The sequence below is a fragment of the Carettochelys insculpta genome, chromosome 1, assembly GCF_033958435.1.
Source record: "Carettochelys insculpta isolate YL-2023 chromosome 1, ASM3395843v1, whole genome shotgun sequence".
Lineage (NCBI taxonomy): Eukaryota > Metazoa > Chordata > Testudines > Carettochelyidae > Carettochelys > Carettochelys insculpta.
In genome coordinates, this window is record NC_134137.1 from 382,705,015 (window position 1) to 382,729,801 (window position 24,787).

Consider the following 24,787-nt stretch of genomic DNA (forward strand, 5'->3'; position numbering starts at 1 on the left):
GTTGAGTCCGCCCTGTGACCCTGTCTGCAGCTGTGCCTGGCATCCCTATTTCAATGTGTGCTACTTTGACGTGTAGACGTTCCCTCGCTGCGCCTATTTCGATGTTGGGCTGAGCAACGTCGAAGTTGAACATCGACGTTGCTGGCCCTGGAGGACGTGTAGACGTTATTCATCGAAATAGACTATTTCGATGTTGGCTGCACGTGTAGACGTAGCCTAAGAGGCCTACTATTTTGCATCTTTCCTGTTAGCAGTAACATAAGCAGCCTGCCAGTAAGACATGGCATGTGGGGCTTTTTGCAAACTTTTCCCTTCAGCCTGTTTTTAAGAAAAGTTAAGGTCAGACAGGTCACATTAGTAATGTTAAGACATGTATGTAAATCTTCGCCATCTAAGACACTTTTTCTGATGCCATCTGGAGTTCTAGCGCTCCCCCACCTACCCTAATGAGAAAGGTATGATATTGCCAATTGAATTCCAAAAAAGATCAGCCAATGGTGTTTCTCCCTCTACCTTTTATTAAAAAAATTGGTCTTGGGAAACATATATGTTAAGATCTTCAGGAAATTTGGGGTATAATTGATTGTCATGAATTCTATGAAGTTAGAGTTTAATTTAGCATCTGTATTTAAATCATACTACCTTGCCCCACCCAAGTCAACAGGATACAGACTAACATGGCTACCCGTCTGATCCTGATATTAGGAGCTTTATCTTATATAGGTCCCTATTGCTTCCCCTACCCATTCCGATTTTTCACACTTGCTATCTGCTCACCCTCCAGGGCCCTGTGCCCACCCATGCATCAGCCCTCAGGGTGACTAGATTCACTGAGGGACTGAGCAGCTGCCCACATTAGGGATAGTGAAGCTTATGTCCCTCTGCCCCCTCTCCTGTGAGCTGGAGAGCTGGGTGGTGGATAGCACTTGTGTTTTAGACACCATCCCTCCCTATACCACTCCAGCTCCAATTTGGGGATGTACACACAGTTCAGCTGGGGCGGGGGGAATCACAGTGCGGCTAATTGATCACAGAACATGGTGGTTCATCTCCCACTAGCACTCTGTCGCACTCTGCGACCCCACTTCTGGCTAGAGATAACCTGGCCCTAGAGATACAGATTTATGGCCAATTACCTGGTCTGACCTCCTACCTAGCCAGACCAGAAAATTTTCCCAGTCAGTCCTGTCTCCAGCCCAAACACTTGTGGTTGAAACAGACTAACTTTTGATTTAATGAGTCAACTTGATAGAAAATTTATTACATCCCGAGGCTAATGTCCCAATGATTAATTAAATTCACTCTAAACAAAGAAGTTGTGCCTATGTCCGTTCAACTGCTCTCTTATCAGACCGTCATACTCAGGTCACCACTCAGTCTTCTTTTTTTGGTAAACTAATTGTAGTAATGAGAGGGCCTGACAATCAGGCTTGGTGTAAAGCTAAAGGCCTAAACAACAGTCAATGCTTTGTTAATATACAGCAAAACTAAAGGCCTCAAGCCAGAATAACACAGGGTTAAAGCAAAAATAATGAGCTAGGTAGATGCTGCTGACAGAAATGCGGCAAGACACGGGCCTGATACGTAATAGGACCTAAAAGCACCTAAAAGCATCCAGCACCAGGCACTTAGTGATGCACATAAACACGTCCTGCTTGGTACCATACACTCCCCATAGAGACCAGCTTAGCACCAGGTACATGCCAATCCAAGTTCAGGAACAGCTCATTATGACAAGCATAATGGATAATGTCGTTTTAATGGTACCATCACTATCCCTAAGTTAATGGGTACAGCGTTATATTGGGGGGTGTTGATGTATTAGAATTAGGGGGTTGTACCTGGATACATAATATATATGTAACTTGTTTGTACCTGAGTATAAAAGTGTATGTCACACTGAACGTATCACCTGGTTTCAGGGGATAGTTTTGGGGCACTCTGACTCCATGGAAATATATTGAGGCCATTGTTGGGTCGTATGAAAGGACCAACATAAACCCACAGACACCTAATCAAGGTGCCAGGGCAGGTGGGGGGTTGGAAACCATACATCAACAACAAAAACACCGGGCTTCAGTTCCTTCGTCCCTTGCTTGATTTGTGGTTCTTGGGGGCTCTCCGAGGTCTGTGGCATTGGCTAACTGCAGAGCCAATACTGTTTTCAAAAGAGAGTACATGCATGCAGACAAGATGATTAACATCAAATGGAGCAGACTGGATGTCCAAGCACCACACCAGTAATGATGTCGCACTACACTACTAAATTGAGGTCTTTTAGTGACTCACTAAAGGCTGTTTCCATACTTTGCATCATGCTTCTCTAGGCCCTCTCTGTTGTTTTCACCATTCTTTTCAAGGGGTTGGCCCCAGAACCGGACCAAGTATTCAGAAACAGTTTCACCGGAGAGAGGAAAAAAAGACAGAAATTCTAAGGCCTTAGTAGGATTCTCCTTTATTGTCTGCCTCGGCACAAGCAGTTCCTATTCAATGGAACAGCATGTTACAACCACGGTCACACTTTCACCTGTATTAAGTTCTCCTTCTTTGAAAGTTTCTTGGTTTCCCACCTTAAAGGCTGAAGTCCTATTTATCCCCAGGCAGCAATAGCTCAAGCCCTCCCCATGTTGCCTACCACTGTGCCTCACCCTGGCCTGAGCATTACAAGGATGTTGCTCCTTGTGGCACATTCTGCTCTTGGCCTCTGGGAAGCCTGCCATTCATAGGATGGTTTTTGTTACACACATACAAGTGCACCAAGACCTGGGCTAAATCCCAACCCAGGTAAGAGAGGCCAGAACATGCAAGAGACTTTCATGATTTCTAGGCAAGGTGGATCTTAAATGAGAACCTAGAGGGAAACACGCCATATCCCATTCACTGCTCCCCTGAGGCAGCCAGCGTCCCCACCCTGGGCTGGAGTGGAACCAGCATGACCAAGAGGAGAAATGACCCATTCTTCACTCACCCACCCACCCCACACTCCCTCACGGATCAGCCTGATCCATGGGATTCAATTTGTCATTTCCCCTTAGTTTCTTTCTTATGCAGGTGTGCTGGGCTGAGCTGCTCACTGTAACCCAGCCGCTGATACACACAAAGCGCAGAAGCCATAAAAGAGAGCAGCGCAGAAAGGTTTGGGCAATGGCAGGGCTCACTGAAGTAGCTTTACATAATTAGCTGGAAAGAGGCCAACTCTGCCATGGCAGCGGCCTCGCCACCAGCCCTCATCCACCATCTCGATGTTGGTGATGGTATCATCAGGGTCAAAGGAAATTTCATCATCACCTTCTGCAAAAGTGAGAGAGGAAAAATGAGGCACAATGAAATTTGCTCCTGGGAGCAAAGACATCCTGGGGAGAGGAGGGGGGCAAAAACTACTGATAGGGAGTATAGCAGAGGCTATTACCTCATCCCATCTAGGCAGATGGTGCCCACTTTCCCCTTGTCTCATGATGGCAGATCTCCCCTCCTCTCCACTTTCATCCCACCCCAGTGGTTCTCCCACCCCACTCCTCTGTGACTCTGCCAGCAGAGGAACATAGGAATTGCCACACTGGATCAGACCCAAGGCCCATCTAGTTTGGTACCAGGCTCTACCTGTGACTTCTACCATATATGCGTCAGAGGAGCCCACAAAGACAGGGCAGGGACACTGCGCCCTACATTAGAGCTCATTCTGGTCTCTAGGGTACAGCTACACTGCAATCAAGGACCCCCAGTACAGTGATGGTTGGCCCAGACCAGCTGGCTCAGGCTGCAGGGATAAAAATTGCAGTTTACATGTGGGTCTCAGAGCCCATGCTCCAGCCCAAATGTCTACACTGCAATATTTAGGCCCACAGCCTGAGCCCTACAAACCTGAGTCAGCTGACTTGCGTGCTGAGACTCGATGCTAGTGAGTCTTTGACTGCAGTGTGATGTACTTGCCTGGCTGGAGACTGGCTTAGGCGTGGATGCATGAGACTAATATTGCATCATTATTCAGGAAGAACCCACAGATCCATCTCTTCCTTTACATGCCAGCCAGCCAGCTAGTCTCCTCCCACATCTTGCCCTGCAGGCAGATAACTTCTTTCTGCTGCTCCCCAGGCCAAGCAAACAGACTCACCTCCTTGGTAATCATAGAGAGCCACAGCAGAGATCTCAGCATCATCTGCCTCATACACATTTTCAGACTGTCCTGCAGGAAAACAGCAGGGGGCAGGTCAGTAGGAGGTATCACTGAACAATGCATAGACCTTACCAGGTCCCTCCGCTTCTGAACCTCAGGCCTCCTCACTGGGGAAAGGTCTCATATCTTCTCAGTGGCTGATGTCTCTGCAGCAAAAGGCCAGACTAGACCAGAGCACTAGCTGTACCTCTTGGTCCTTAGCGAGAACACAAGATGGATGCACTGGCTGACACTTACCATGTGGTGGTCAGGCACTCAGCTCCCACTGAGTGGAAGAGAGAAGTGCCTTACATTGCAATGCACAAATGCCAGCATGGTAGGAGCAAAGCCACCTAAGCTAGCCACTGGTAGTAGTTTTGCCCTGCAACATGAACTCTGGTATGCCCTTAGGGGGTGGGGCCTAGCTGCTGCCAGATGACAGAGAGGGTGCAAGTACTTGGACAAAAGAAGGCCAGGACATAGCCCAGTTTGCCCACAGCACCATAGCCAGACTCACTTTCTCCTGGGCTGCAAGCCCCGGTGGGTTGGTCAGTGATCTTTGTCAGATCAAGCTTTGTTAGCCACCTCCCGTGGTGAGCACCTGTGAGCTCCACTTTGGTGCTTCTCCTGGTGCCAAGAACCTGCTCCATGGGCTGGCAGGATGCAGACTGTCCTAACTCTAGGTAGTTTCCTTCTGCACAGGTGCAGGGCCAGCACTAGACAATGTCTCTTGCTGCAGGTGCTGGGTCCCAACAAGTCGGACAGGGAGGTGCTAGTTATTTTGGTTTGTTAAAATGAACCTCTTCCACTGTATCAAACTGACCCTTTGCTTTCAACAACTAAACCGAACTACCTCATGCCCCTCATCCCTTCTGAGCAGTGGGACGCTGAATTAAAATTGTCAAAGCTGACAGGGGGATTTGGCCACACATACCTTACAGGCATAAAAACATTTAGCCTCTAACCAGACAGCATGCCCTGTAGGCCACAGGGGAGCACATAACACTCTGTTCTCATCCTCAGAATGCCCTCCTCATAACCACTCCCCTTGAAACCAGAAGATATCAACACTGGAGGCCTCACACTGAGAGGGAGCTGGTTCTACATCACTTAGACATTTGTAGGTCAGCATCAGTTCTTTGAACTGCAGCTGGAAATGAACTAAACCAGCACAGACTTCAGGGCAGGACTGAAACTTGTTCTTCATGAAACACAGCACCAAGCACCTCATTTGACCAGAATGCACTGCAGCATCCCATCCTCAGGCCAGCCCACTCTAGCCCCTCTCAAACAGATGCGTCTACTGCTGGCCCAGGACTAACTGAGCCAGTCCCAGGACTTAAAGCTGGGCAATGGTTTGTTTGGACACCAGAACCACACCTCACCATTTCTCCCATCTGGAGGAGAAAAGCAGGCTGCACCCAGCAGGACTCCCCACAGTTCCTGGGCAGAACAGTCACTGCAGAGCAGAGTCACACAGTGTTGAGTTTCTGTCAGGCATTTTTGGGGCACCAAAGTGCCTTCCTAGCCTGTCTCTGAAGTGCAGACAGATATCTGCTGCTTCCATAGAAACATGCCCCAGAAGCTCATTCCCTATCACTTACCAGCGCAGGGAATGCTCCTGCTGCTGCTGGGCGTGCTTTCCGGTGGGATCTCCTCATAGTCCTCACATGTGTCAACACCCTCATCGTAGATTGCCTCCACCTCCCTCGAGGGCTCAGGCAGCTTCTCATAGTCTCCACCCACATCAGCACCTTCATTATAATTAGAGGGCTCTGGCAACTCCTCATAGTCCTCAAGCAGATCCACACTGTCTGCATAGATGGCTTGCTCCTCATGCGATTCTTCACACAGCTCACTGCATCCTTCCCCCAGATCTGAGGGCCGAGGTGGTAATGCAGGGGGCTCTTCCTCATCCTTTATCTCTGGTGTTTTCTGTGCAGTGAAGAAAGAAGGAGAAACTAACTTAAAGGGCTCTAACCCCAGGTGAGTGCTACATGCTACCTGCCTATAGCTGTGTCTACACTAGCTGACTATTTCAAAGTAGTCAGCCCAACTTCAAAATAGCATGTGCTGCATCTACACATGCTGTGCACTACTTCGAAGTTGAAATTGACGTTAGGCGGCTAGATGTCGAAATCGCTACCCCCATCAGAAGATGGGAATAGCAGAACGTCGAAGTAGGGCATGTGTAGAAGATCCGCATCACGCTACTTCAAAATAGCGGGGTCCTCCACGGCAGCCATTAGCTGAGGGGTTGAGATGTGATGTCCAGCCCCTGCAGGGCTCTATGGTCACTGCATGCAGCACCCCTTAAAGCACCACAGATCCAGATATCCTGTGGCAGGAGGCTGAGAGTGTGCAGGCAGCAACACCCACTTGTGCTCGCCCTGCACACCCTTCAGAGGCCCCGATCCACTCACCCACCACCTGAGTGTTCCCAGGGCACCCCCCACAAGGGACCCAGGGCTCCCAGGCATCCAGACAAGGGGGAGGAGAAGGAGGGGCCCCTCCTGTACAGATGCCGAGCTCCAGGACCTGATGGGGCTCTGCGGAGAGAAGGAGGTGCTACAGGTAATGGGGAGCAAGTAGTGAAAGCAGAAGCATTCACCTGGCTGGCTGAGGGCCTGGCCACCTGGGGTCACCCTGCACGTACGCCTGACCATATCAGGAGCAAAGTCAAGGAACTGCAGCAGGGTTACACCCAGGCCCAGGACACGGCCAGCTGGTCTGGGGCTGCCCCCACCACGAGCCCCTATTTCAGGGAGCTCAGGGAAATCCTGGGACCCTGGTACACCTCCTCCCCTCCAGCCATCCTTGAGACCACGGCCAAGGAGCCTCAGCAGGCCTTGGACCAGGAGACTGGCCTGGAGGCCAGTCCCACATCCCAGGGGCCCCCGGAGGAGCCAGTCCCTGGGACAGCAGAGGAGGGGTCCAGTGATGGGGAGCTCTTGATAGACTTCCCCTCCCAGAGCTCCAGGAGGGTAGCTGCCCAAGGGGTGTCCCCTGACTGAGGGAGTGGTCATTCAGGTATGTACCCCACAGACTGCACACCCCCGGGTCATGGGGCAGGTGCATGGGGCACTACTGGGGCCCCCACCCCACACCCAGCTGACCCCAGCCTGCCATGGCCCAGACACACCATGGCCCCGGGACAGCAGTGTGGCCCCTAGGGCCCATCAGCACCTGCCCCTGTGGACAGTGCCACACCACCTCCCTGGGGGGAAGGCAAGGGGGCTAAGCCCCCAAAGGGGGCCACCCACAGGGACACTGCGCCCATGGCTCGGGGACAGGGGACAGGGACCTAGGATCAATGGGGGACAGGGAGCATGGGCCACAGGCCAGGGCCCAGTACTAACGGCCGTCCTCTCTCTTTCCCCACCCCCTTGCTGCAGTCACACCATCTGAGGGCCATGACAGCACTGCAGGGTCTGTGGTGCTGGACAGCCCACCAGGGACGTCGTACTGTGGCAGCCAGCCTGGGCAGGGACCAGCCCACCACCACCAGAGCCAGCTGCAGGCGGCTGCTGACCCCCAGGTCCTCACTACCGTCTGGCACCAGGTGGAGGAGGCAGAACGCCGCTTTCAGTTGGAGGAATGGATGCTTGGCCTGGTGCCAGGAGGCCAGGGGTCCTTCATGGAGACTTTCGAGTGCATCTCTGGGACCTCCCCCGACTGCTCCAGCTGCCATCCCTCCCAGCAGCCCCCCTGCACTGGAGCCCTCTGAAGAGGTCCGCAGGGCTCCGGAGCCAGCCCTGCCATATCTGCCGGTTCTCCCAGCCCCACCCAGCCTCAACAGGGATCCCCAACTTGGCAGGGGTTGTGCCCCTCCATGCCAGATGAGGGGCTGTGAGAGGCCAAGGACTGGGCCACACAGGCCCCTCTCCACTGTTGTAAATAGTTGTGGTCCCCTCCCCTTTAGGTAGCATTTCCCCCTCTATACATAGTTTCCCCACTGATGTTCGTTTCTGTAAATAATTGGTTGACACGTTTGGGTTCTTAAATACTATATTCATAGGTTTATTTTTCAAAAACGTGTTTTGTGTGCTCTTTAGCGGGGGCAGTGTGCGGGTGGTGGGGGCAGTGTGAGGGTGGCCCACCAGGGATGGCTGGGGCAGCACTCACCCTGCACTCTGGTCAAAATAGACCAGACCCCCTCATGGTTGGCCTAGTGGCTTGGGGAGGCAGCTGGCTGGGGGTAGGCTGTGCCGGCCTCCACAGCCCATCCCTGCACGATGGTCTTCCCCTTGCTTTCCACCAGGTTGTGGAGCGTGCAACACGTACCCACAACCTGGGGGATATTGGGGATGCTCACGTCCAGGACAAGGAGGAGGCAGCGCCAGCGGCCCTTCAGGTGGCTGAAAGCCCTCTCGACCACCTGGCAGGCATGGTTCAGGCAGCCATTGAACCCCTTCTGGCTGGCATCGAGACGGCTTGTGTACAGATGCATAAGCCAGGGCTGGAGCAGGTAGGCCGCATCTGCCACGAGGCAGAGGGGCACGGTGGTGTCCCACAGAGGGATCTCCCTCTGGGGGATGTAGGTCCCCACATCCATCCGGCAGCACAGGTCTGAGTTCCTGAAAATGGGTGTGTCATGGGTGCTGCTAGGCCAGCAAACATATATGTCCTAGAAGTGGCCCTGGCTGTCCATCATGGCCTAGAGGACCACAGAGTGGTAGCCCTCCTCATTTATAAAGTGTCCTCTACTCTGGTCTGGGGCATGGATGAGGATGTGGGTTCTGTCCAGGACCCTGAAGCAGTTGGGAAGCCCCATGCCAGAGAACCCCACGATGGCCCATCCAGGTCCCCAATCTGGACAAGCCTGTGGAGCAGCAGGGCATTCAATGCATGGACCACCTGCAGGGAGAAGACATGGGCACCCATGAAGGTATGCTGGATGTGTCTGCCCCCCCAGCCCCCTCCAGGCTCCCCTTCCCCAAGCTCCCCCGGGCTCCCCCTGCCCTGGCCCCCCACGGGCCTCCTCCCTGGGCCCCCTGCCCAGACCCCTTCCCTAGCCCCCCCATCCCCTTGATGGGTCCCCCTGGACTCCTTACCTCCATGACGATGGCCCCTACAGTGGTCTTGCCTGCACCAAACTGATGTCCTACAGATCAGTAGCCATCTGGAGTGGCCAGCTTCCAGACAGCGATGATGACCTGTTTCTCAACGGTGAGGGTGCGCCGCATGTGGGTGTTGTGGTGCCTCAGGATGGGGGTGAGCCACTGGCAGAGCTCAAGGAATGTCTGCTGGTGCACCCGGAAATTCCAGAGCTAGTGGTCATCGGCCCACTCCACCAGGACCAGGCGTTCCCAACACGCTGTGGTGGTGGAGTCATTCCATAGCTGGCAGAGCACCTGGCAGGCGGGCGGGGACCAAGAGGACCCCATGGTCAGGGCCAACCCTTTCATCCACCAAGGAGGTCTCACCTTCCAGGAGGTGCTGTGCAGCCTCCTGCACAGCGCCGAGCAAGGTGGCTCCTGCCTTGGTGACAGCCCTGAGGGCTTCTGGCTGCTGCTGCTTCTGGGGGTCCATAGCTGCATGCAGTGGGTCTGTGAGTCTGATGTCAGCTCCACAGGCCCCATGCTGTGCAGGCTGAGTGTGTTTGGGAGGGGTCCTTTAAAGGAGCGGCTTGCTGTTGCCCCGGAAGGGTTAGTGCACCCTGTGACCCAGTCTGCAAGTTTTCCTGGCCCCTTATTTCGAAAGGCACCACTTTTGTACATAGACGCTTTCCTGGGGGGCTCCTTTCAATGTTGTGCGTCACTATGTTGCCGCTTAACATTGATGGTGCCAGCCCTGGAGGATGTGCAGACACTATGCGTTGAAGTAGCTTATTTCGATATCACTACTTCGAAATAAGCTACTGTGACGTAGCATTCTAGTGTGGACGTAGCCTATATGTGTTGCCCATCACCAGAAGAGCTTTTAAGGAAGCCTCCCAATAACAGATTCAAGTAGTGCCACAAGAACAGTGCAGAGCCAAATGATGTGAGGTTTCCTAGGGCTGATAAGAAACAACACATACTCCTTGGCTACAACAAAGAAATCTGAGACAAGTGCTGTCAGTATTGTGCGTCTTGTCCAGCTGCTAGAGAAGTGATACCACAGCACATTTAAATGGTGACAGGAAGCATGACCTAATTCCATTCAATGCATGCAGAGAACAAACCCAATCGTTAATATGGCTCTATCATCAAGCGTGTGCATGCATCAAGCTCTTTGCAATTCAGGTGACACTTGACATTTTATAGCTATAGCAAAAAGACTGAGAAATCCCCTCTGAGAAGAGAGCAAATGCGTGTGTGTTTTTCTGTGCATGTGTGAGTGCACGTGTTGAAGTATGGAAGCACACATAGACATTAGGTTGGAACCTTATGTGACAGCAACAATGTGGGAAGTCTGTAGGAGGAATACCAGCATACGTATTGCTTCACAGTTTTGGGTTGAAAGCTGTTCATAGCATTTCTAAGACCAATTACAATGTGTTCTGGGGCATAACAAGCTGTTGGGAAGCTGCTGGAGGCTATTAACAGCAATTTGTGAGGATTTTACACACGTTATTCTAGTAACAGAGAGAAAGCTGTGCTAGTCTACATACTATCAAAACAAAAAAGCAGTCCGGTAGCACTTTAAAGACGAACAGAATAATTTATTAGGTGATGAGCTTTTGTGGGACAGACCCACTTCTTCAGACCACACTCATACCAGAACAGACTCAATATTTAAGGCACAGAGAACCAAAAACAGTAATTGAAGTTCACAAATCAGAAAAAAATTATCAAGGTGAGCAAATCAGAGAGTAGAGGGGCAGAAGTGCGGGGGAAGAGGAGTCAAGAATTAGATTAAGCCAACTATGCAAAAGAGCCCCTATAATGACCTAAAAAATTCCCATCCTGGTTCAAATCATGTGTTAATGTGTCAAATTTGAATATAAAAGAGAGGCACTACATTTAGCCATTTGGAATGGAGATCCATCAACTACATGAAAAAACTCACCCAGATCCAGACAGACATCACCTTTCTCTCCAAATGCAAGAAAATGGACATTGTACCCAAGGGACTGACAGTGAAAAACCCATTACAATCAACGTACTACATCGACTACAGCAAGCATCTATGCAACATGCTCTCTAAGAAACTGAGGAACCACTTGATCAAAATCCCTTACAATAAATAAAAGATGATTAAAAATGAACTCTCTGAACTTGAAATTCTCATCAACAATCAGGCATCCATGCAAGACCCCACAGAATGAGGCTTTTCTTGTACTAGACAAGAAATTTATAAAACACGTTTCCACTTCCTACAAAAAACAAAAAAGAAAAGAGAATAAATTTTCTAAATTACGTCATACCTCAGGATACTACAACTACAACGACAGCTCAACTAACAATATTGTTAACCTTTCCAGCTACCAAGTCAGCCCAGCAGAAGAGTCTCTCTTATCCCTGGATCTTTCCTTCTGCCCCACTTCCTCCACGAACTTAATACAATTCTGTGGTGACCTTGAAGCCTTCTTTTGCTGACTCCATCTAAAGGAATTCTTCCAACAGACCTATGAACAACAGTCTGACTCTCTTAACCCCTTCTACCAACAACAAAAGAAGAAGAACTCTATGTGGACTTCCCCTGATGGTCATAGTGAAAGTCTGGATTTCTATGTACAATGCTTTCGCAACTGTGCTCAGATTGACATTATACGCAAACAATACCAAATGAGACACAATCTCAACTATGCTGAATGCTATGCTGTCCAGAGTCTCAAAAATAACCCAGACATTATAATCAAACCAGCTGACAAAGGGGGTGCTGTTGTCATTATGAATAAATCAGACTATGAACAGGAGGCAGCCAGACAACTCTCCAGCACCACATTTTACAGACCTCTCTCTGCTGATCCCACTTTAGAATTCCAAAAGAAATTACGACGACTACTTAAGGAACTCCCTGCTGCTGCTCGGGACCTTATTTACTCAGACATAACATCTGAGCCCCAATCTGGATTATTCTATTTACTTCACAAAATCCACAAACCTGGAAACCCCAGATGCCCTATCTTTTTGAGTATTAGCACCCTTTCCACCGGACTATCTAGTTATGTGGACTTCCTCCTCAAACCCTATGCCACCAACACTCCCAGCTATCTCCGAGATACCAATGACTTCCTGAGGAAATTACAAAACATCGGAAAAATTCCTGACAACACCATCCTTGCCACCATGGATGTAGAGGCTCTGTACACTAATATTCTACACGAAGATGGACAGGAATACCATCCCTGAAGTCATCACAGCCAGTCTGGTGTCTGACCTCTGTAACTTTGTTCTCACCCACAATTATTTCTGATTTGGGGACAATATATACCTCAAGATTAGTGGAACTGCTATGGGCACCCGCATGGCCCCACAATATGCTAATATATTTATGGCTGACTGGAACAACGATTCCTCAGCTCTCATCCCTATTACCCCTCGTCTACTCATGACACATCGATGATATCTTTATGATTTGGACCCATGGTATAGAGACTCTAGAAGAATTTCACAGAGACTTTAACAATCTGCACCCCACCATCAATTTATGCCTCGACTACTCCATGCGAAAGATACATTTCCTGGACACTACAGTACAAATCAAGGATGTCCTGATCAGTACCACACTCTACCAGAAACCCACTGATTGCTATACTTACCTACACCCTTCTAGTTTCCATCCTGCACACGTGACTAGATCCATTGTTTACAGTCAAGCTCTTAGGTACAATCGCATTTGCTCTGATTCTACTGACAGAGACCAAAAACTACAAGAACTTTACCAAATATTCATAAACCTGAATTACCCACCTGGAGAAGTAAAAAAACAAATTGACAGGGCCAGACGAATACCCAGAGACCAGCTACTCCAAGATCGGCCCAAAAAAGCCAAGAACAGAACACCACTTGTCATCACCTACAGCCCCCGACTCAGACCACTGCAACGAATTATTAAAGACCTACAACCCATCCTTAATCAGGATGCCACACTCCAGAAGGCCCTGGGTGACATGCCTGTTCTCTCCTACAGACAACCTCCCAACCTCATGAGGATCCTCACTAACAGCCACAGTCTATGCCCCAGGAATGTAGTAGGCATCCTTCAGTCTGCATAGACTATGGATCGCGCCCTTTAAAGTTTCAATTGAGGACTTCATTTACAGCATCTGTTGTGACTATAAAGACCCACACGAGAGTGACAGTCCTTGCTGCATCTCTTGCAGATGTAGTGGGTGTCTGGCAAGTCCTTATTGTGCTTTCTGTGTGCTCGCTTCTCCTCCGCTAGCTGTCTGATCTTCAACTCGCCCTTCTGAAGGCCCTTGTGTAACCCCTGCCTCCATCTGCTGCAGTCGTCTGCTAGATCTTCCCAGTTGTCCAGCCTGATGTCTACCTCTCTGAGGTCTCTCTTGCAGACATCTTTGCAACGCAACTGGGGGCGTCCGGGAGGTCTTTTGCCAGAGGCTAGCTCACCATACAGGATGTCTTTTGGAATCCTTCCATCATTCATCCTGTGGACGTGGCCAAGCCAGCGGAGTCGACGCTGCCTGAGGAGGGTGTGCATGGTTGGGATTCCAGCTTGCTCGAGGACGGTGGTGTTGGTCACTCTGTCCTTCCATGATATTCCAAGGATGCGCCTGAGGCAGTGCAAGTGGAAGACGTTCAGCCTCTTTTCCTGGCGGGCATACAGGGTCCAAGTCTCGCTGCCATATAGGAGGGTGCTGAGGATGCAGGCTCTGTAGACTTGCATTTTGGTGCGAGTGTACAGCTTGTTGTTATTCCGCACTCTCTTGCTGAGTCTGGACAGAGTTGTGGCCGCTTTCTGGAAGCTTTCCCTGCAACGAAGCCCGCTGCCAGCTTTGTCCACATATCTTCTCTGGAAATACCATCACTGGACCTAACCAGGTTACTCACAGAATCATGGGCACTTTCTCATGCTCCTCTACTAACATCATATATGCCATCATATGCCAACAATGCCCAGATGCTTTGTATATTGGACAGACTTCTAACTCCCTTAGACAAAGGGTCAATGGGTACAAAACAGACATCAAAACACTCCAGATCCACAAATCAGTTAGTCAACATTTTAATGGAATGGGGCATTCTGTCAATGACCTAAAGGTATGTGTGTTACTGAAAAGGAATTTTCGCACCGTTTTGGAAAGAGAAACATCTGAGCTGGCTTTTATATTCAAATTCGGCACATTAACACACGGTTTAAATCGTGATGGGAACTTTCTGAGTCACTATAGGGGCTTGTCTGCATACTTGGCTCAATCTAATTCTTGACCTTCCCCCCCTACCCCTCCACTCTCTGATTTGCTCACCTTGATTATCTTTTTCTGATTTGTCCTCCTTACTTACTGTTTTTGGTTCTCTGTGCCTTAAATATTGAGTCTGTTCTGGTCTGGCTACAGTCTGAAGAAGTGGGTCTGTCCCACGAAAGCTCACCTAATAAACCATTTTGCTAGTCTTTAAAGTGCTACTTGACTGCTTTTTGCCTTCCCTATATGTGAGACAGGGACTGTGTGGGTACAGCACAGAAGCTGTCTGTGTATGTTTGTGAAAGATAGGCTCATTTAAGGTAATATACAGTTTTTAATATATTGCTTTGTCTAAGATAGGAGCAATGTGCCCGATGTAATGCTTTTACTGCTCGTATAAATCCTTCTCAAATTCTCTGGTTTGGCCTTTTACACTGACAGCAAAGAGTAATCAGCTCTGCTAGAAGCCAGTAAAGATTCAAGAGGGCTGGGGGTAAGGGGCAGGAATAAGCCCCAACCCCCAATTGCTCAACAGACTGCAAAGTGCAGGGACAGTGTAAAGTGCCTGGTAGCCACAACCCCCTCCCCATATTGCCCTCACTTCACAGGAACAGTCTTTCCCCCTACCGATTTTGATCTATGTGCTGTTCTTCCCAGACAGCTGTAGCCCTCGCCCAGCTCTGCCCCATGTACCTGCTGTCCCTGTGGGCCAGGCAGCATTGCTGGCTCTTTGCCAATTCTCCTAGGTACTGGAGCTGGTGTGGGACCTGGATTCTTAAGGCTCATCTCCTCACTCCTCTGGGTTTCCTTTTGGAAGAGAGATCATTAGTGACATTCAGTCTTTTTTCACTGAATCCAAAGTGATTCCTTTTCTTACTTCTGATTGGGAAGTTTACACACAAGCCTCATTCTCCTCCCAATGGAGCCTTTTCCATTTCCCTTAAACCCCACTCAGGAGACTAGCCTACCATTTGTGTGGGACCTGCACAAATCAGTCTCAGGAAGGGGCCACTCAGTGGTGCATGTCTCATTTAGGAACCACCCCCACCTCCTGCCCGTCCATGTACCAGAAGGGGCTACAGAAAGGGGAAAGGGTAAAACCAGTGCCCATACAAGAGAGGACCTTGTGGAAGGAAAGAAGGTCTCTGGTCACATAGATTCTTATCATAGAAGTGTAGGACTGGAAGGGATCTCAAGGGTTGTGCACCAAGAACATAAGAATGGCCACACTGGGTCAGAGCAAGGGTCCATTTAACCCTGTATCCTGTCTTCTAACAGTGGCCAATGCCAGATGCCCCAGAGAGGGAGTAAATAGAACAGGTAATCATCAAGTGATCTCTCTCCTGTCATTCATTTCCAGCATCTGACAAACAGAGGCTGGGGACATCATTCCTACCCATCCTAGCTAATAAGCATTGATTGACCTAACCTCCATGAATGTATCTAGTTCTTTTTTGAAGTCTTGGTCTTCACAACATCCTCTGGCAAGGAGTTCCACAGGTAGACTGTGCACTGTGTGAAGAACGGAGTTTGGATACAGAAGGGAGTTCTGACCTGGGGTAGATGTGTAGGAGGGGGTGCAATGTCTGGGAGGGAGTTTGGGTACAGGAAGGAGTTGTCACTTGGGGCAGAGGTTAGGATGTGGGAGGGGGTGCCAGGTGCAGGCTCTGGGAGATGCTGATCAGCATAGGCAGCTCCCAGTCAGTGGCACAGTGGGGCATTCAGGCAGGCTGCCTGTATATCATAGTGGTCCCAATGATGTTCAAAGCAGTGGGATGCTGCAGGCAAATTTGTCTCTGCATGCCCCTTTCCTGTTCTTGATCACAATCGGCTGGATTATGAGCAGGACAGCAAATGGCTATCGATGGGCAATTCAGTGGGCACTTTTCAAACAGCTAGAGAACATTGATTTTTGCTGATAATATTGACCTCCTTTCACACCAACATGAAAGCATGGAAGAAAAGGTCGCAACACTAGGCAAAACTGCCTCAGTGAGTGGACTGAGCATTAACAAGAGAAAGGCCAAGACAATGAGGATAAACCAGTAAGACACCACCACCATCACACTAGGAAGGGACGACTTGGAAGATGTAGAGTAGTTCAGCTACTTGGGGAGTATTATAGGCAGAGACAGAGAAACATACAAAGATATCAGTGCTGGGATAGGGAAAGCAAGAGCTGCATTCAAGACTCTTCATCCCATATGGAGTTAAAAAGTTATATCTGAGAAGACAAAACTGAGGATCTTCAACACAAATGCAAAGAGTGTGCTCTTGTATGAATACGAGACTTGTGCGGAGGACAACAGAAGGTCTCCATACACTGCCCCAGCCCTCAACACCATCCTCACAGTGGCTAAAGACAGCTGCAAGTGCAGTGCTTGCTGGCATGGGCAGAGCATAGAGACCTGATCCCCACTACTCCCAAGTGGCGTGCAGAGACATGTTTGCCAACAGCAGCAGGCCTCTTGTGTGAGCAGAATGTGGGACTTTTAGTGGCCCAGAGGGTCATGGAGAGCCAGATACATATATCTGGCAGGCTGGATTCAGCCAGCTGTGCATATTTTGTCCACCCTGGATCTAGGGTTTACTTGGTCCTGCCTGAAGATTGAGATCTTGGAGTTGTTGGGGATAGATCTCTGAAAACATCCACTCAGTGTGGTGCAGCAGTCAAAAAAGCAAACAGAATGCTAGGAATCCTTAAAAAAGAGATAGAAAACAAGACAGAGAAAATCTTATTGCCTCTCTATAAAGCCATGGTACACCCACTTCTTCCATATTGCTTACAGATGTGGTCACTTGATCTCAAAAAAGATATATTGGCATTAGAAAAGGTTCAGAAAAGAGCAGCTAAAATGATTAGGGGTTTGGAATGGGACCCCAAGGAAGAACAATTAAATATACTAGGACTTACCATCTTAGAAAAGAGGAGGGTAAGGGGGATATGATAGAGGTATATAAAATTATGACAGATGGAGAAAGTGACTAGGGAAAAGCTATTTACTTGTTCCCATAAAGTAATAAATATGGGGCCACCAAACTAAATTAAGAGGTAGAGGGTTTAAAACAAACAAATGGAAGTTATTCACACAGTGCACAGTTAACCTGTGGAACTCCTTGCCAGAGGAGGCTGTGAAGGGTAGGACTATAACAGGGTTTAAAAAAGAACTAGATAAACTCATGGAGATTAGGATCATTAATGGCTATTTGCCAGAATGGGTAAGGAATGGTGTCTCTCACCTGTTTGTCAGAGGCTGGGATGGATGGCAGGACAGAGATTGTTTGATCATTATCTGTTTGCTTTACAACCTCTGGGGCACCTGACATTGGCCCCTGTTGGCAGACCGGCTACTGGGCTGGATGGACCTTTGGTATGACCTAGTATGGCCATTTTTACGCTCTTATGTTCACCCCTGCCCTACACTATAACTCAGGGTGAGCAAACTTTTTAGGCAGTGCCCCCTCTTTTGGGTCCTACAATTAGTCGGGTCCCTCTGCATGCCCTCAACCTGCGGGAGAACCACAGGAAGGGATGTGGGTGGAGGCGCGCCCTGACTGGGGGCTCAGGCACTGGGTGATTGGTGGCTCCTCCCAGGGGAGAAGGGAACCACTATGGGGCTGGGCCAGCTGCAGTGCCATTGGGGGAGCCTGAGTGCCAAGCTGGGATTCCCCCCAGCCAGCTCAGCCTCTGCTGCCAGGAACCAGCTGCGTCATCTTGGCAGCAGAGAAGGTGCCACAGGCTCACTGATCAGTTTCCCCACTGCCACAGCTTCTGCTGCATCGCCAGTCCTCTGGAGAAGCTGCAGCGGGGGGCGGGGGGCGGGGGGCAGCTGATTGCGCTGTGCCCCCCATAACAAAGTGTTGCACCCCTAGTTTACACCCCCGCTATAACTGACAATTGTTTGTCCAACTTGTTAATGTCAGGAATTACACAACCTCCTCTGGAAACCTGTTCCAGAACTTAACTACCTGTATAGTAACAAAGCTTTTCCGTATATCTAACTTAAATCTCCCTTGCTTCAGATTAAGCCCTTCTTGTGCTACCTTCAGTGGATGCGGAGAACAATTGCCAACAGTCCTCCATGTAACAACCTTTTGGACATTTATCAGGTCTCTCCCTCACTCTTTGCTCAAGACTAAATATGTCCAGTTTTTAAAACCTTTCCTCGTGGGTCCAAGTTTTGAAGACTTTTGTAATTTTTGTTGCTCACCTCTGGATTCTTCCTAATTTGTCCACATTTCTCTTAAAGTGTGGCACCCGGAACTGGACACTACGCTCCAGCTAAGGCCTTCCCAGTGCAGAACAATAACCTTTCAAGTCTCACATAAAATATTCCTGCAGGGATGGATTTAGACTTAGTGGGGTCCTGTACTCAGCTTCATTTTTGGGGACCTCCTGGGTACCTAGCCAAGAAAAAGACCATTTACTCTTCCTGTCCCTCCCATTTTTCACTCTTTTAAATTCATCCTCCTCCTATATAAGTAAAGAGAAGTAAATGAAAATAAAGGGATGGGTCTGGATTGTTTTTGTAGTCTTTTTTCAACAGATCTCTTGAAAATTGCTGAGGGTCTCAGTGGACCACTTAATGATCTTTCCAAATATTGTTTGTACCATTAGCTAACTATTGTTAAGTGCTTTGGATAAGAGCTCTATTTTATTTTTATTTTTTTAAATAAAACCACCTGACTGGAGTTCTCAGTCCACCTGAATGGAATTTTCAGAGCACAGTTTAAGAACTTCTGGTCTAGATGAACCCTTGTATTTGCATTATGCTAACGTGAAAAAAATGTGTAAAAATACAAGGTATTGATGATGCATGGTGGGAAAAGTAAAACTTAACTTCTTCTGAAGAAACTTATTCCATTAGAAAAAAAATTTTTCAGATACCTTTCTTCTCCCACCAACAGCTCCTGTCTCTCAGGAAGGTGGATTATGCATGCCGACAGGAGAAGGTCTTGAATCGGCAGAGGTACCCTCATTACTAAACACTATCGAGATGCCATGGTAGCACTATAGCTGCTGTCAAACATTAAAGGTTAGTCTACCTACATCAATTTTCTACACCTCTGGTCAATGTAGCTATAACTGACGTAGATTTGTAGTATAGATGCAGGTTCTGACTGAAGAGAAAGATTCTCCGATTGGGCTCCAAGTGGCAAAGATCTTTTCTCTTTTTTTCCAACTACTATGTCAGTGTTATGGTGACCACCTTTTCCAATGAAAATCCAGGACACGTGCAGAAGCCCCACCCCCTCTGTACCCCATCCCCTGTTCCTCCTGTTTCCAGTGATGCCCTGCCCCTTGACCAGACTGGAAGCTGGATCCAGGTTGAGGTATGAGCCATCCAGGAAGTCCAGGACACTGTGGGGAGCCCCATGCTAGGGCAGTGCCTAGCCCATGTCCCACCCCTTCAAGCACACTGCTGAGGGAAGTAGGGGGGTCTCAGGCTTCCTGGGCAGCTCTTAGCAGTGGTGGAGACTCCAAGGGAAAAGGAGAAGCAGGGGGCTATGGCCCACCTCAGCCCCCAATTCCCACTGGGAAGAGGCTGGTGCCATCCCCAAGCCTTGGATAACAGAGGAGCACCACTGCAGGGACTCCAAGACAAATGCTTTCTTGGAGTCCTTCAGTCCCAGACACTGGACTTGAACTGTACATTTCAGGACAGTCCACACCCTAGTGTGTGTTTGCCCTGAGGCAGGCAGACCAGGCACTGTCCAGGAAATCAGGATGCCTGGGTCCAACATTAACTCACTGAGGGGCTTCAGGCAAGCCCCTGCCTGGCCTGAGAAAGGGAGACAATGATTTTCAGCTGCCATGTCCATAGCCCACCTGTACGCCTTGCAGTGCACTGCACTCCAAAGCTTGGCCCCCACCAGGGGAACAAAACAGCATTGCAACACCTGTCAGGGCTGGGTACTGAGCTCCTCACCTGTTGCTTGGCTGCCTGTCGCTCCCGCTGCTCCCGGGCCTGGCGTCTCAGTCGTTCCTCCTCCACCCGCTTTCTATTCTCTTCATCAGCTGACTTGGCCATGTTCTCAAATTGTGATTTCAGGCTTCTGGCTCCACTGGAAGCTGCACAAAGGATTGACTTTTCAGCAACAAACAGCCTGGGTCAGACTGCTGGAACACCTGACCTAGTCAGCCTCCCTTGTCTTCACAAGACAAACCCACTGGAGTCTGCCCCTCTCTTAATGGGTTGCCTCCATCCCCCCATATTGAACCCACTGTCCAGGCTGGAAGTTGTCATCTCTTCCATCCACCCTGTAAGCCAAACCCAAACAGTGACCGCAGCCATATGCATGGTGTGGAATCTTTGTGGAGGCTGTAGGAACAGCTGTGGAATACAGGCCCTTCCCAGTTGCTGGGCCAGGGCTAGGCAGTCTGGCTGTTTCCAAATGTCTTACCTGCCTCCACAGGTTTGGTCTTCTGATATGCGGAAGCTGGGGCTTCCATCTCATTAAAGCCAGCGGCACTCTGCAAGGGGAAGAGAAGGGCATATCCAGCATGCCATAGAAGAGATGCAGCAGAGCCAGAGTCCCCAAGGCAATGGCTCAGCCAGGTACTCATCTGGGTTTTTCTAGTCCCTATCTAGGTAGGGGAAGGGCATAGTTGGCTACAGACTCATTAACTTAGTGAAGAGATTAACTAGGTTTGACAGAAGCAAGTGACCAAAGGCCACAGGAGAGTCAACAACATTGAGACCTGGGAGAAGGGTCAGAATTTGTGGGGAGCATGGGCTGTCATAGCAGGGATAAAGGAAAGATAACACAGAGCTGTTAGGAGGACATGAAATCAAATTAGTATCTTAGATGTCTGTATTCTGATGCAAGAAGGATGGGGAATAAAAGGAAGAACTCAAAATGCTAATAAATAAAAACAACTGTGAGATAACTGGCATGACGGAGACTTGGTGGGCTAATACACATGACTGGAGTATTGATATAGCAGCAGACAGCTGGTTCAGAAAGGACAGCAGGGGAAAAAATACAGGACATGTTGCCTGATATGTTAACAATGTATAAACTTGGAGTGAGTCTGAGATGGAAATAGAATGCAAACTTGTGGAAAGGCTCTGGGTAAAGATCTTCCACCAAACCTGAGCTCTTCCTTAGTCCTCTCCTATTTTGTCAGGTCCACCGCCCAGCCCTTCCATCTGGAGTGCAAAGCCACTACTCCCAGTTGGCTAACCTTGCACTACTCCCCTGGCTTCAGCTCTGGAGACAGCAGTCCTGCAGCTCCCCTGCTGTTAGTCCTCTCCAGCATTTAGCTTCAGGTCTCTGGCTTTGAAGTCAGTAGTCGACTCCCTCTACTGCTGTGTGGCCTTCCCCCACCTCCAGCCCTCTGATCCTGACTCTCTGCCTTGGAAAGGCCAGATGATAAATTCTCCTTGCTACTCTCCTGCTTCAGCCTTGCATCAGGCATTAGATACAGCTTCCCTCCAGAGGCCCCTTCCAGTTTCCAGGTCCCTGGCAGGTTGTTCAGCTACCCTTGTCCCACTGAACTCCTGCAGCCCTCATCTAGGCCTCTGCCTCACCAACTCTCAGGCTGCCTTCTCCATGTATGAGGCTTTGGTGCTTTCCTTGAAGCTGAGTTGGGGGTCAGCTGAAAAGTCACAGTGTACTGCCCTCTTCCTTCTGAAATGTCCCGTGCTATTCTGTGAAACAGATTCTTTCAGAAGACTATTTATATCAACACAGTCACTTTTACCAAGTAGGCAAGCAGACTTCTGTAAGGCATTAGATTTAGCTCTGCACAACTTTCTGCTTAAGAATTATATAAAACAATAAAGTATTTATCAAATGGATCAAAAACTGACAGAATTCCCAATAATTATAAATGAGTAGAGCCTTACCAAATTCATAGTCCATTTTGGGCAATTTCATGCAAATAGGATGTTAAAAATCATACATTCCGTTATTTGAAATTTCACAGTGTTGTAATTGCGGGGGTGCCGACCCAAAAAGGAGCAATGGCCTGGTTACCAGGCTACTGTAGGGGGAGTTGCAGTAGTACCACTCTTATTTCACTGCTAAGAAAATAATTTATTAGGTGAGGAGCTTTTGTGAGACAGACCCACTTCTTCAGGTCACAGCCATACCAGAACAGACTCATGGCTATGATCTGAAGAAGTGGGTCTGTCCCATGGAAGCTCATCACCTAATAAATTATTTTGTTAGTCTTTAAAGTGCTACTCGACTGCTTAATACATGGTTTGATAGAATACAGACTAACACAGCTATCTCTCTGTCACTATTCTTACTTCACTGCTGCTGCTGGAAGTGGCCCTGCCTTGAGAACCAGGCAACTGGAGAGTGGTGGCTGCAGGCTATGAGACCAGCTCTAAAGGTAGATCTGCTACCAGCAACAGCACAGAAGGATGGCATGGCATGGCATTTCCACCCTTATTTCTTTGCTGCTTTAAGTGTGTGCTTCCTTCAGAGCTGGGCACTTGGCTAATACCCACCATCCTCCAGCTGCCCAGCTCTGAAGGCAGCACAGAAGTAAGGTTGACAATACTGTGTCCCACCTAAAATAACCTTGCAACCTTCCTGCAACTCCCTTTTGGCTCAGGGCCTCAATTTGAGTCATGCTTGTTTCCCCCATAAAATTCTCATATTATAGAGTAAAAACATACAAAAGACCAGATTTCCCAGGGGGAGACCAGATGTCATGGTCCCTGATATGCTTTTCATGGACATGAATTTGGTAGGGACAATAAGTGGGGAATCATCAATGACTGGAAACGTTTCTAGTGAGGTCCTGCAGTTATAACCCAGGCCTGCCGGCTGTGGCAGTCAGTCCTCCTCTGGTGGCACCTACACCATGAGATTGATGAACCTGCTACAGCCTTAGCTAAAAGGCACATGGCCTTTAGCTCATGCAGAAACAATTCATAAACTAAATTCAGAGGCCCCAAAATTCAAGCCTGCTTGCTGATGGCTGGAATCTGTCTGCATTACACAATCATAGAATCATAGAACAATAGAGCTGGAAGAGACCTAAAAAAGCCATCGAGTCCAGCACCCTGATCTAACCAGGACCAACCCATCAGATCAGCCCCGCCAGGGCTTTGTCAAGGCGAGACTTAAACACCTACATGAATGGAGACGCCACTACTTCCCTGGGTAGACCATTCCACCGCTTCACCACACTCCTAGGGAAAAAGTTTTTCCTAATGTTCAACCTGGACCTTCCCAACCGCAACTTGAGACCATTGGTCCGTGTTCTGCCATCCATGACCACTGTGAACAGCCTCTCTCTAGCCTCTTTGGAACCTCCCTTCAGTAAGCTGAAGGCTGTTATCAAGTCCCCCCCTCAGTCTTCTCTTTGCAGACTAAACAGTCCCAATTCCCTCAACCTTTCTTCATAAGTCATATGCTCCAGCCCCCTAATTATTTTGGTCGCCCTCCACTTGACCCTCTCCAGTGTATCCACATCCTTCCTGTAAATGGGGGCCCAGAAGTGGACACAGTACTCCAGATGCGGCCTCACAAAAGCCATATAAAGAGGAATAATCACTTCTCTGGATCTACTGGCAACGCTCCTCTTGATGCAACCTAATATGCCATTAGCTTTCTTGGCTACAACAGCACACTGTTCACTCATGTCCAGCTTCTCATCCACAACAGCGCCCAGATCCTTTTCTGCAAAACTACTACTGAGCCAGTTGGACCCCAGCCTGTAACAATGCTTGGGATTCTTCCGGCCCATGTGCAGGACTCTGCACTTGTCCTTATTGAACCTCATCAGATTTCTTGCAGCCCAGTCTTCCAATTTGTCTAAGTCAGTCTGGACCCTGTCCCTACTGTCCAGCATATCTACCTCTCCCCCTAGCTTAGTGTCATCCGCAACCTTGCTGAGGGTGCAATCCAGCCCCTCATCCAGTCATTGATAAATACGTTGAACAGAACAGGACCCAGAACCAAACCTTGGGGCACTCCACTAGAAACCCACCACCATCCCAACATCGAGCTGTTGATCACTACCCTCTGGGCCCGACCTTCTAGCCAGCTTTCTATCCATCTTACCGTCCATTTATCCAATCCAGATTCCTTTAACTTGCCGACAAGAATATTGTGGAAAACCGGATCAAAAACTTTACTAAAGTCCAGATAAATCACATCCATTGATTTTCCCCGATCCACAGAGCCAGTTATCTCATTGTAGAAACTAATCAGATTGCTCAGGCATGACTTGCCCTTCATGAATTCATGCTGACTACTCCTGATCACTCTCCCCTTCTCCAAGTGCCTCAAAATGACTTCCTTGAGGAGCCCCTCCATGATTTTTCCAGGGACTAATGTAAGACTGACCGGCCTATAGTTCTCTTAATCATCCT

At 49.0% G+C, this 24,787-nt stretch overlaps 1 protein-coding gene across 2 annotated transcripts in view; it reads right to left on the minus strand.

Annotated features, from left to right (window-relative positions):
- Positions 1 to 2,444: 2,444 nt before the first annotated feature.
- LOC142007573 (hematopoietic lineage cell-specific protein-like) overlaps positions 2,445 to 24,787 on the minus strand; it is a 92,408-nt gene continuing 70,065 nt past the window's right edge. The window contains exons 10-15 of one of the 2 annotated variants that reach the window (XM_074984263.1): positions 20,853 to 20,922; positions 20,378 to 20,520; positions 15,141 to 15,254; positions 5,758 to 6,088; positions 4,112 to 4,183; positions 2,445 to 3,291 (exon numbers count right to left, since the gene is read on the minus strand). In XM_074984263.1, the coding sequence (XP_074840364.1) occupies positions 3,155 to 3,291; positions 4,112 to 4,183; positions 5,758 to 6,088; positions 15,141 to 15,254; positions 20,378 to 20,520; positions 20,853 to 20,922 (867 nt within the window). In that variant the 3' untranslated portion in view covers positions 2,445 to 3,154. The remainder of the gene's footprint in view (positions 3,292 to 4,111; positions 4,184 to 5,757; positions 6,089 to 15,140; positions 15,255 to 20,377; positions 20,521 to 20,852; positions 20,923 to 24,787) is intronic. The other variant, XM_074984264.1, reaches the window with a different exon arrangement.